Source organism: Octopus sinensis, linkage group LG22, assembly GCF_006345805.1.
Source record: "Octopus sinensis linkage group LG22, ASM634580v1, whole genome shotgun sequence".
In the NCBI taxonomy this organism is placed as follows: domain Eukaryota; kingdom Metazoa; phylum Mollusca; class Cephalopoda; order Octopoda; family Octopodidae; genus Octopus; species Octopus sinensis.
In genome coordinates this window covers 15,647,203-15,660,646 of record NC_043018.1, presented here as the reverse complement: position 1 = coordinate 15,660,646, position 13,444 = coordinate 15,647,203, and the positions used below count along the sequence as shown (strand labels likewise).

General features: G+C 38.6%; 1 protein-coding gene across 1 annotated transcript in view; it reads right to left on the bottom strand.

Moving 5' to 3' along the window:
- The window catches only part of LOC115223143, a 142,835-nt gene that overhangs the window by 56,741 nt on the left and 72,650 nt on the right, over positions 1-13,444 (bottom strand). Inside the window, exons 54-63 of the mRNA XM_029793566.2 lie at positions 12,568-13,203; positions 11,208-11,443; positions 10,677-10,769; positions 8,478-8,873; positions 7,319-7,395; positions 6,005-6,068; positions 4,585-4,791; positions 3,301-3,412; positions 2,164-2,272; positions 67-239 (exon numbers count right to left, since the gene is read on the bottom strand). Of these exons, the coding sequence (XP_029649426.2) occupies positions 67-239; positions 2,164-2,272; positions 3,301-3,412; positions 4,585-4,791; positions 6,005-6,068; positions 7,319-7,395; positions 8,478-8,873; positions 10,677-10,769; positions 11,208-11,443; positions 12,568-13,203 (2,103 nt within the window). The remainder of the gene's footprint in view (positions 1-66; positions 240-2,163; positions 2,273-3,300; positions 3,413-4,584; positions 4,792-6,004; positions 6,069-7,318; positions 7,396-8,477; positions 8,874-10,676; positions 10,770-11,207; positions 11,444-12,567; positions 13,204-13,444) is intronic.

Below are 13,444 nucleotides of genomic sequence, written 5' to 3'. Positions count from 1 at the left end.
CACACACCTATGTTATCTTCCCAAAGATTTCATCAACTTAAATATTAACATGTTTTCATAGAATACCTTTTCGGTGAGACTTCTTGCTTGGTTTACTTCCGCAAGTCTGGTAGTCCATGCTGGAGCTACATTCAGTTTTACTTAATGACATACAGTTACAGTAGACATCGCCCTCTTCTGTTTTGGTGGGTTCTTTTAGGGGACAGTAACCAGTATACAATGTATCTTCTTTCTTCACTCTGAAACAACAAAAGATAAATTTTTAATTGATTCACTTGACAATATTCAGACTGATAATAATATATTTAGTTTGATCTCATTAAAGAAGAAAATTAATTTTTCCTTTACTTTACTTTTCCAAAAAATACTTTAAATATATCCCACTCCCACATCATCATCATCATCATCATCATTTAACATCTGTTTTCCATGCTGGCATGGGTTAGACAGTTTGACCAGAGCTGGTAAGCCTGGGAGCCATACCAGGCTCTATTGTCTGTTCTGGCAATGGTTTCTACAGCTGGATGCTCTTCCTAATGCCAATCACTCCACAGAGTGTTCTAGATGCTTTTCATGTGGCACTGGCACCAGTGTTTTTTATGTGCCATCAACACTGATATCAACTCTACTCTGATGGATGGGTCTTCTTGAGTACAGCAAAGCACCAAATATCTTGGTACTCTGCCGTTTCCTTTTGAGATCAGCCTTCAATACTTTTGTGCCATATCTTCCTGGGTCTCCTTCCATCACAAGTTCAACCCACTTCTTTAAGTCATCAGTGCTTCCGTATACAACTGTCTACCTCCATATTCATCTCATCATCAAACCAGTGCAGTCTTCTCTCTTGCATATAAACAGAAGTGTACTTTTGAATTACATGGTTCTCTTCTGTGTTTAGTCTTAATGCTTGACACTTTCAGCAAGGGTCTTTTATAGATCCCCAAGTTTGCCAGTTCTTTGTGAGTGGAACTTGCTAGATGGAAACCATGTAGAAGACTGTCTTCATACACACATACTCAAACACACACACACACACACACACACACACACACACACACAAACACACACACACATTATTCTGGTCAGTCATTCAATTTTGGAATTATCTCCCTTCCATCTTCAAAGTTGGTTGCAGTTGCTACTAGGTATTTGTTTACCTTCCTGTAAATAAAGGAAAGGTAATCTCAGTAAACCAAGAATTTATACTTGGTATTTTGTATGCCTGTCTTCAACTTGGTTCTTCACATTCATACCAGTGGTCATTCAGAATAGTTATAGTCCTTTGTTCATTTCGTTCAAGTAATGTTGGTTTTTCTGGGCTATAAATATTCTCTGCTCTTTTTCGTAAATATCTAAATTGTATAACTAGCTGAGGTCAACATTTCATTACTGATGATTACAATTATGATGATGATGATGACGTCTATAAAAATGATAATGACGATGACAATTATGAGTGAAAGCAGCGGAAGTTTGAAAAGAATAAATAATGAAAAAGGAAGAAAATATATTATCCAAACATATTAAAGAAAAGTCAAAGAAAAGGAATAAAAAGAGCTGGGCCAACATGGAGTAGCCAATAGGGGGCAACTAATAAGGGGTAGCATATAAGGGGAACCAATAGGGGTTAGCAAACAGGAAACAGTTGATTGGGGGCAACCAATAAGGGGTAACAAACAAAGAGCAGCCAATAGGGATAAGACAGTAGGGGGCAGCCAATTGGGGGTAGCCAACAGGGAGCAGCCAACAGGGACAGCCTATAGGGAGAAGCCACTAGGGGCAGTGAGTAGGGGGCAACTGATAGCAGGCAACCAATCAAAAGAATCCTTCAGATCCAGGACTATTCTCAACAACTAATGCCAAGCTGTATTGCCATCCTGCAACAGATTTAAGGGAAGGGTTTTGCTTTTCTATCAAAATGGATTTTGAAGAAGTTGATGAGGGGCTAACTAATTACAGATGAAAGCACCTGTTATTAGTTCTTTCAGCTTTATCCATTATGGAACCCAGACAAAAAAAATAAAAAATGCCTGTCCTCCTAAACCAAAGAAAGGTAGAAAGGCAGTCCTTATGCTGGACTTGGTCAACAGCTGGGTTCTGGAACTGCACGAAACAAAAATCCATTTGATACAACTTCACATTAATATAAAAATGAAAGCTTACCTCCAGCTCAGACTAAATTCATCAGGCCTCTTACCACGTTCAAACAGAATCTTGCCATTAGACATGAGGAGATCATTGTTCTTGTTGCCATCAAAGGAACCACAAAGACCTAGAAAAACAGAAACAAGACATGACAAACAACAAAAGAAAGACTTATATAAGTCGACCTCGGCAGAATTTGAACTCAGAATGTAAAGTTGAAAGAAATGCCGTTAAACCTATTCTCAGCACAGTAATGATTCTGCCAGCTCACTGTTTATTGTATTAATGTGCTTCGGTTTTTACACTGAATGTTTGCAATTTCAGTTTATCTAGTTAGTTGTCATGTCCTACTAGTCTTACCATTTACTATATTTACACATTAGATGCATGGCTTCACGTATGTTATAAGACTCCCTCCATGTTTGTTAGGTCTATCTATTTTCATTTGAGTGTAATTAAAAATTAAATATAGGCACAGGAGTGGCTGTGTGGTAAGTAGCTTGCTTACCAACCACATGGTTCCGGGTTCAGTCCCACTGCATGGCACCTTGGGCAAGTGTCTTCTACTATAGCCTCGGGCCGACCAAAGCCTTGTGAGTGGATTTGGTAGACGGAAACTGAAAGAAGCCCGTCGTATATATGTATATATGTATGCGTGTGTGTGTTTGTGTGTCTGTGTTTGTCCCCCTAGCATTGCTTGACAACTGATGCTGGTGTGTTTACATCCCCGTTACTTAGCGGTTCGGCAAAAGAGACCGATAGAATAAATACTGGGCTTACAAAAGAATAAGTCCTGGGGTCGAGTTGCTCGATTAAAGGCGGTGCTCCAGCATGGCCGCAGTCAAATGACTGAAACAAATAAAAGAGTAAAAGAGTATATATCTTATGTTGTTGATTGTGAAAATGCTTCCTGATCTATCACACATTTTGAATCTTGTGTGTAACAATAACAATTTCTTAGTTCCCAGTTTGGTGAAGTGGTAGAAATAATAAAGAACCACCTTGCAGAATTTATTTACATTTGTGTTCTGATTAATATCTGTCTTTGATTTGTTAGGGCTTTGTAAAATATGCCCATCAATCAAGTTACATCCCTCATCCACCAAAATCACGGTAGTCCTCTTCTAATTGAACATAAAAAATATTTCCATCTACCTTCAGTTTTCTCCATATCTGCAGGGGAAGGATGGACCCAAATATTGATGAACTGCGATGTTCTTTTTCTACCTTTTGCCACAAGGATAGAAGTACCAGTTGGTAAGATTATCTGAAAGTCAGAAACGTTATTTTAGAATTCATTTCGTTTACATATTTTATGAAATGTTATTGAGAAATGTGACAGCTTAAAACAAAACAGTGAAGTCTTTTCCCTTCAAGCTGTAACAGTAACAAGAATATTCAACAAAGTAAAAAGCTTCAATGTGACATGAGATGTCAAGCTTGTTGCCAATGGTGGGAGGAGAGACACATCCATCTTCAAAAAAGACAACAATCATCATCATCATCATCATCATCATTTAGCATCCGCTTTCCATGCTAGCATGGGTTGGACGGGTCAACTGGGGTCTGTGAAGCTGGAAGGCTTCATCAGGCCCAGTCAGATCTGGCAGTGTTTCTACGGCTGGATGCCCTACCTAATGCCAACCACTCCGCGAGTGTAGTGGGTGTTTTTTACGTGCCACCTGAACAGGTGCCAGACAGAGCTGGCAAACGGCCACGAACAGATGGTGCTTTTACGTGTCACCGGCACGGGGCCAGGCGATGCTGGCAACGGACACGAACGGATGGTGCTTTTACATTCGTGTCCGTTGCCAGCATCGCCTGGCCCCGTGCCGGTGACATGTAAAAGCACCATCCGTTCGTGGCCATTTGCCAGCTCTGTCTGGCACCTGTGCAGGTGGCGTAAACAAATTAGCAACGTAGCTCCTGTAGGGTCTCTCTATCAGCTAGAAATACCAGCAAAAAATGCTTTCAATCATTTTGTAACATCTTAATAAATAAAAAACAAACAAACAAAAAATAATTCCACAAGAAACCCCGAAACACCCCACACTGGATAATGTTGTTCTGAAGATAGTAACCATGATACAATAAATAAAAAAAAAAAAGAGGAATGGCTATTGCTGAGATGTCTGTGACCATAGTTCCCCTCAAATATAATTAGCCTTGGGCTAAACAATGACTATACAAGAAAAAGAAACAAACAAAAAATAATTCCACAAGAAACCCCGAAACACCCCACACTGGATAATGTTGTTCTGAAGATAGTAACCATGATACAATAAATAAAAAAAAAAAAGAGGAATGGCTATTGCTGAGATGTCTGTGACCATAGTTCCCCTCAAATATAATTAGCCTTGGGCTAAACAATGACTATACAAGAAAAAGAAACAAACAAAAGCTAAGCGAATTATTTCAAAATAAACTTGTCACACTCACTTTGTATTGAAGGCCACCTTGTAAACTCAGAATCTTCGTGTTTGGTGTAAGAATTCCATTGACATAAAGCACTATTTTCAGTGGGCGCCGTTTCTTGGATTTTCTGGCTCCACACTGATCTACCAAAATGACATCATCTCCTGAGCGAACAGCAACGGCGCAGTTACAAGATGCACGTCCGTTACAGTTGCGATAGAAGGCATGCACCTGTGGAAATCAGAGCATAATTGAATTAGAAGAAGCATAACAATGTCTACAGAAACATTTAAGGATATAAAACAATTGGGCTTCTATTATCTCATTCAACGTCAACACACTAAGAAACTGCTTCTACTAAATGGCTGAAATCTAAATTCAAATATTTGATTGAAATATTATTACATGAAAGATAATACAAAATTTCAATGTATATAAATTTATCTTTTATTCACCCTATCAGCCCTGAATGTGGCAGAATGATTAGTGTCTGTACCAGGGTTCCACATCCAGACATCTCAACCAAAAGGTGATTAACTGGAAACTGATAAACAGAACGATAAAAATTAAGGACAATATCAAGAATCGTTGGTCTTTGAATCAATAATAGTATCGTATCAGCGTTACCATCGTGTGATTAAAGTAAGGTAAATTAAAGTTACCTTCTTGAGTCATACCGACTCTTAAGGGCTGATTTCACAGTTTCCATGACATATAAATTCCCCACTTGGATGGGACACCGGCCCATCACAGGTTGACTCATTTTTGACAGCCGGGTGGACTGGAGCAATGTGAAATGAAGCGATTTGCTCAAGAATACAACACATCGCCTGGTTCAGGAACTGAAACCACAAGTCCAACACCCTAACCACTAAGCCATGCACTTCCACACCATTAGGTGATTTAGGACCAGGGACCTTCATTTGAGGCTCATCATTACCACTGTCTAATTGATATCTTTTATCTTGTCATTATTTGGACTTGTTAATGGAACTCTCATTGGTTTTCATCCGATTGTTCTAAGGCTTCAAGAACCTCATTGAGTGAAGCCCCCCGCCTTTTTTTTTTAGGGCTTTAAGGATTAGTGGGAAAGAAGTGGGGAAACTAACCTCAGAAGCAAGACCCAACCTTAATGCCTGCAGTAGACTGGGCTCCAGAAAAATTAACCCATTGGCCAGGGTAGGTTTGGAGTTGGACAAAGTGACAAATCACTATTGATTTAATTGGAGTAGACTTGGTGGGTAGAGAGTTGCAAACAGCAACAACAACAGAAGCCACCATGCTGTACTGTTGCTAGCACAACTGCTGCTACCACCACCACTGTCACACTACCACTGCTGCTGCCATGACCACTTAAAGAATGAAGGCTTATACTTTGGTAATGTGTCCGCATATTTTTATAGAGGCTAGTAAAATGCTAAACAAGTAAAACTATGTTACTTACAGCGTATGGTAATGTTTGATGCTGATATAGTACAAATTCACCCTCGAAGAAGTTATTGTAGAATCTGCAAGTGACAAATATTTAAGAATTTGTTAAAAAAGAATTTCGAGGAATACAAAAATAAGAATAAAAATCAAAGATAATCGAAGGCTTATGAACTGAACTGGACAGTGTCCAGATATCATAACGTGAATGATGTACTTATGTATTTGTGGAATATTGCTCAGTAGTTAAGCTTGCTTCCCAACTATGTTGCCTTGGGTTCAGTGCCACTGCATGGCACCTTAGGCATGTGTTTTCTGTTAGAGCCCTGGCCCCACCAAAGCATTGTGTGTAGATTTGATAGACAGTCAACAGAAAGAAGTTCAAACTATGTGTGTGTATGTGTGTGCATGCATGTTTGTGCATGCGTATGTTTCTGTGTGTACATGTGTGTTGTGTTTGTGTGTGTGTGTTTTTGTGCTTGTCCCTCACCTTGCTTGACAACCAGTGCTGGTTTGTTTCTGTCCTCATAACTTAGCAGTTCATCAAAAGACACTGGTGAAATGAGCACCAGGCTTTAAAAAATAACTAAGCACTGGGGTTCATATATTTGACTAAACCCATTAATGTAGTGCTCTAGCATGGTCACAGTCTCGGTAACTGAAACCAGCAAGAGGAAAAGGTAACAAAAAAACCCGAAAAAGTTGAATGGAATAGCATAATGTCTGCATTAGTTAATTTTTGTTTTCTTTTTTGTTGCCCTTTTTAAGCCTAGCCAGGCTCATGGGCCCGGTTTCCCAGTTTCTGTGGCGTATGTGTTCCCCACCAGCTGGATGGGACACCAGTCCATCACAGCATTACTCAAGAAACATGAAGAGAGAGTGAGAGAAAGTTGTGGCGAAAGAGTACAACAGGGGTCGCCACCACCCCCTGCTGGAGCCTCGTGGAGCTTTTAGGTGTTTTCGCTCAATAAACACACACAACGCCCAGTCTGGGAATCGAAACCGCGATCCTCCGACTGCGAGTCCACTGCCCTAACCACTGAGCCATTGCGCCTCAACATCAGTTAATATGTTGAAGTAAAATTTATGCAGGAGCATCATCATCATCATTATCAGCATCATCATCAGCATTATCATTGGCATCATCACCATCATCATCAGCATTATCATCATCACATCCACTCAAAACCATGTGGCTCCAAAATAAAATTTTTAAAACATGGCTGTCTGCACCATTTATTGTGTGTGTGTGTCTGTGTGTGTGTGTGTGTGTGAGTGTGTGAGAGTAAAAAGTAGATGAAGATTAAGGAGGTGTGATACAAGGACTTACCTTCCATCGTATGTTGTTATATGAGGATCATTGATTGATTTACAAACTGCCCACTTGTTGCTGTCCACAACATCCACCTGTTTTCATGAGAGAGAGGAATATTAAACCGTGGGTGAGAAGAGTGAGAGAACAAGTGATAGGTTAACAAGTGTGTGTGTGTGTGTGTGTCTGTGTGTGTCTGTGTGGGAGAAAAGAGGGATAGAGACAGGCAGAGAGAAAGGAAGAGAAATACATTTAAATACATAGAGAGAAGAGAGAAAGCAAGAGAGTGGAAGATATAGACAGGCAGAGAAATAAACAGTGAGAGAGAGTGAGCAGGGGCAGAGACAGACAGTATGATAGATAGATAGATAGATAGATAGATAGATAGATGATAGATAGATAAATAGATAGACATACAGACAGATAGATAGATATATAGACAGATAGATAGATAGATAGATAGATAGATAGATAGATAGATTGATAGATAGGTAGATAGATAGATAGATAGATTGATAGATAGGTAGATAGATAGATAGATAGATAGATAGATAGATAGATGATAGACATACAGACAGATAAAAAAATACATAAATAGACAGAAAGAGAGAGGGAGAAGGAGAACCAAATAAAATTAATAAAAAATTAAGGAGAACCAATTAAGGAGAACCAAATAACCATAATTAACATTACTGTCTCATTCAAGAGTTATAATCTGACTGGTCTACAAGACATATGTGTGAAACCAAATTAATTATAAACAAGCAGTATCACCCGGTGTTGCTCGGGTTTGTTTTAACCCTTTAGAATTGGAATTTTTGAAAAGTAAAAATTTTGCATTATGTAGCTTGTTATTCTCTTTAAGTGAACATTTTTCTGGTTGAAATACACCGAAAAATGGCGACACAGCAGTCAAAAATTGTAAAAAATATGGATTTTCGTAGAAAAAAAGCACCTTTTTGATGTAAATAATTTTTGGTGTTAACATGGTCCGATTTGAATTTTTTCTTCTATGGAAAGAAGAGCAAGCCTTCTTCTATCATACTCTCAATTTTGGTCAACTTGTGCCACAGGGTCTCGGAGGAGATAGGGTTAGTTGAAGGCTACCAAATCTGCCACACACAGACAACTTCAGCTTTATATATAGAGAGATTAACAAAATTAATAATCAACTAACCTGGACTTGTCCAATTTCGGTTTTTACATCAAGCTCACTGTTGCTTGTTGAGATAGAAACCCAGCGTCTCTGCAGTTTGTCTCGTAATCCATCAACTGTTGCAATGACAGGAATTTGTAGAACTGACTTCCAGTTGTCGTTGGTGATTGCAAAGTTGCATTCAGCTGAGGAGCTGTCTGCTTCCCGAGAAACACGCCAACGTCGCATGTAACCGAATACAAGTTGAGGGATAACCTCATCCTTACATTTAAGATCTTTTGGATGTTTTTCAAGTTTGGTGTAGACATAGAAATGGCAGCTGCTGTTTAAGCACATTAACCGTGGTGGGAAGTTTGATTTTACTTCAATATATCCTGCTTTTTTACCTTCCACAACTTTTACCTTGCTTGAAAGAATCTGGAAAAAAGAAATAATTTTAAAATATTTTTCCTCTGCGATTTTTAACTAGAAGAGGGAAGGCAACAGTAATGACTTTTGACAGTGCATCTCAAATGGTAAGAATGAAACAAGAAAACAATCTTCGAATTTAAAGAGATCTTGGCTTGAAGACTTGCAACAGAATGTTATCAAGTTTTGTCAGTCATGTAAAGTGAAGCAGAGTTATGTCACTTATGCGATTCATTTGTTTGAACTGACAGAATTCCTATGATGACAGAAATAATGTCAACAGCCCTGCACCCTTAGATTATCTTAAAATATGAAACTCGATTGCACAAACCATTATTGTTATTATTATCATTATTATTATTATTATTATTATTATTATTATTATTATTATTATCATCATCATTATTGTTGTTGCTGTTGTTGTTAATAATATAATAATAATAATAATAATAATGATGATGATGATGATGATGATGATATCAATGAATGGTTGTGAGTTACTTTTGTCTCCTGTCTGGCATCTCGATCATATTGCCCATGATATTCATACCAATCTCTGAGTACTGAGAATGAGATCTCATCCCTTTGTCACACATCCATCTCATCAATGTCACTTCTGCTCCTATCAGTCATTCTTTTCTGTTAATGAAGTGGATGAGTGAGTGGAAATGTGGAGTTTGAGGTTTCCTTGGTTGTGGCAATGGCATGGCTACCTCTCTTGTAGCCCTGGCACCAAAACAAGACACCCAGTGTACTCTACAAAGTGAATGGTACTAGGAGTGGCATTCACTCAGAGGTAAAGGTAAAGTTACCTCCTCGAGTCACGTGAACTCAAAGGGGCTGGTTTCCTGGTTTCATGATGTGTAAATTCCCCACTTGGATGGGACGCCAATCCATTGCAGGGTTGTGGACTGGAGCCACATGAAGTGAAGAGTTTTGCTCAAGAACACAACACATTGCCTGGTACAGGAATCGAAACCACAATCTTACGATCATGAGTCCAGCATCCTAACCACTAAGCCACACACCTCCACTACTCATGGGGACTAAGCCAAAATTAAAGACAAGAGATATGTGATCCCTCTAAATGTGTCTAGCTGAAAACACTTATGGAAAGGATCACTGCTTCCAGTGTTACACAGCTGAGACTGTCCCCAATCTGCTGCCAGTTGTAACAGACATCTGCCAGGAGAGCAATGTGCAAGTCTAGTAAGTAACCAAAAGACTTGTAAGTCACACCATCCCAACCAGGAGACCTGTCTTTCCAACAGTCATTTACTGTTAGCTGCATCATGGATGCTGCTGTGCCTATGTGGAAGCACTCCGTCGGTTACGACGATGAGGGTTCCGGTTGATCTGAATCAATGGAACAGCCTGCTCGTGAAATTAACGTGTAAGTGGCTGAGCACTCCACAGACACGTGCACCCTTAACGTAGTTCTCGGGGATATTCAGCGTGACACAGAGAGTGACAAGGCCGGCCCCTCGAAATACAGGTACAACAGAAACAGGAAGTAAGAGTGAGAGAAAGTTGTGGTGAAAGAGTACAGCAGGGATCACCACCATCCCCTGCCGGAGCCTCGTGGAGCTTTTAGGTGTTTTCGCTCAATAAACACTCACAACGCCCGGTCTGGGAATCGAAACCGCGATCCTATGACTGCGAGTCTGCTGCCCTAACCACTGGGCCATTGCACCTCCTGTGCCTATGTATCTATTTAAGGAACATTGACACTGAGATACTTATTGAAATGACAGCAATAAAATCTGTTATCTTCAAGTGAAACAACCTATAGAACATATTGACATCACTTACCTTAATCTCAGCCACGAGTGCAAGACTGTGACGTTTCGGTCCTTGGGAGTTTTCACAATTAGAACTGTAGCAAGCGGAAACTGCACAAGTGAGCTGAAGAAAAGTAAATTGCAGATTCCTTTGTTAACAAGATTAGATTGGTAAAGTGATTTGTGAAAAGAAACAGAGTAGCCACCCCACTTACTAATTTCCTCCCATTCAGTTCAGTGGGTTCTTTAACCTTGTGAAGTTATATAGGGACCTCACAAGTCCTAGTACCATGTAAAAAAAAAATGAAACATAAAAAACAACAACAACAAAAAGCAAAGAAAAATCATGTCGTACACTCTTGTAAAGTGGATGGCATTAGGAAGGGTATTTCACCAAATAAACCAGATGCAGATGCAGGAGCAAGGCATGGCCCTGCACTTTACTGGATCTTTTGGGACCATTCAGCTCATGCCTGTGTGGAGAACAAATATGAAAAGATGATGATGATGATGATGATGATGAAGATGAGGAGGAGATGTTATAAAAGCCAACTAAACTCACCCCATCTGAATAATTCATTCCTGTTAATTCACTTTCATTGAGTGATGCTTGGTAGGAACCATTCTGCAGCACTGGAGCAACAGATACAAGTTCTTTGTCTTCCAGATACCAAAACACTGAATATTTCAGTTGTTTATCATTTGGATGAGGTGGGAAAGAACACAAGAAATTGATCTCATCCGTTTCATTGTTTATCTGCAATTGTAATTCAGGTGCATCTTGGAAAGTTGGAGGTTCTGCAACAATGGAATAAAAGAAGAAACAAATAAAATAAAGATTTGGATAAATTTTAGTTTATTGAAACAAAATATAAATAATAGAGAATGACCAGAAAAGTGTTTTAACCCTTTTGTTACCAACCCGGCTGAAACTGGCTCTGGCTCTGTAGTACAAATGTCTTGTTTTCATAAGTTTTGAATTAAAATCTTCCACCAAACCTTAGCCACAATTTATGTTCCTAACACCAGTTTGATGATTGCTAAGTTATTTTACTAAATTCGTTGTTATATTTATAATTAATTTAAAGAAACACAGAGCATCTCAAAATAAATACAGTAACGAAAAGGTTAAAACAGTAAAAATAATAACAAGAGAAAATATACAAGTTGTGTATGGATTTTCAGCATTTATATATTTATCTATACAAACACACACACACGTGCATTAAATTCCTGAAGTATATTATGTTCTTCATCTAATATTTATCATTTAATTAATAAAACTGCTAATGAATGTGATCATGTGAGTGACCAGACAACCAGATGCTACACATCGTTGGTCACAATATACTTTGCATCATTATAGCATTATAGCCTTTGAAAGGCCCCACACCTCTGGGTAGGCAAGAAGGCCAACATTACCCATTGATTGAAAGGGGGACTGTAGCAAAGTGAAACAAAGTGTTTTGCTCAAGAACACAATGTGCCACTTGGTCTGGGAATTGAACCCACATTAGAGTGATCATGAGTACAACACCTGAACCACAAGGCCATGCGTCTTCATGTTAATGAATAAATGTTATGTAAATTAGACTGGCTGTCTTTGTTAAGTTCTGGTGTGTTTCTGATATAAATGGTGATAGCTATAAGTTCTCTTTGTGGACAGACAGCAAGGACTAATTGTCTTCTAATGAATATCTAATTAGTGATGATGAAGCATGCAAAGGGAATCTTCTAACTCTTAAAAAACTTTTTCCTGTGCAAAGAGAATAACAAGATGTATTTATATCTATTTCATAGTGATGCTTTAAACTACGAAGAGGTTTACCTACATTGAGTTTTATCTTTGATATCTTTGCAGAAAAGTAATATTCAGAGCAGAGAGAGAGAGAGAGAGAGAGAGAGTGAAAGTATATACTAACCAGTCTTTATATCGGCTTCTTGAATAGTTTCAATTGTTGCATGTGTAATGGTCCAGCTACCAATGATAATGTGAGCAAAGAATTTCTTTGTAATGGTTGTCCCTACTAGAAGATTTCCTCCAGGAGTACCTTTTACTTCACGCTTGATGAATATGGATTGCTTAGCAACAACCTTTTTATTGAACATCAACACCAAACCATTTTGTTGGCTCCAGCTGAAGGTTATTGATATAAATACTCCAGCCCGGAATTTGTCTGTCTTTACAACCCATTGTCTTTCTGCTGTGCTAATTGCGAGGAACAAGAATCCTTTCGACACCCACATTGCTGTTCCTGAAGTATTCAGTCCTCGACCTCCGTTACCGAAAATTGTCATGTCATCTTTCAAAGTGATTATCTTCAGATTGAAGTTCACCGTAAATCCACCATTACACTCGTTTTCTTGGCCACGGAAGCATTTCAATGTTTTGCCCATGTCAATGGACTGGTTAGTCCCGCCGAGCAACAGAGCATCCCCACCAAAAGGACCTTGTACAATTTTGATGATTCCAGTAAAAGTCAGGTTGTAAGTTGGTGTAATAATGATGTTTTGTATTATTTTCAGGAAGGTGAGTCGAATAACTGGGATTTTCTTAACTGTGAAGGAAAGAATTAGATAAGTAGGGTTTAATTTGTTAAAAAAAAATTTTTTTTTAATTAAACTGTTTCTTTAAATTTGCATATTAAAGATTAAAACAAATATGTCTTTGTTTTTTGGCAGTTTTTCTTGCAGCTTTGAATTAATCATAAAAATATCTCAACAACTTTCAGAGAAAATCTTACAACTTAGAAGATAACCCTTTAAACTCTAATATCTGGTACAAATTAATGGAGCAGA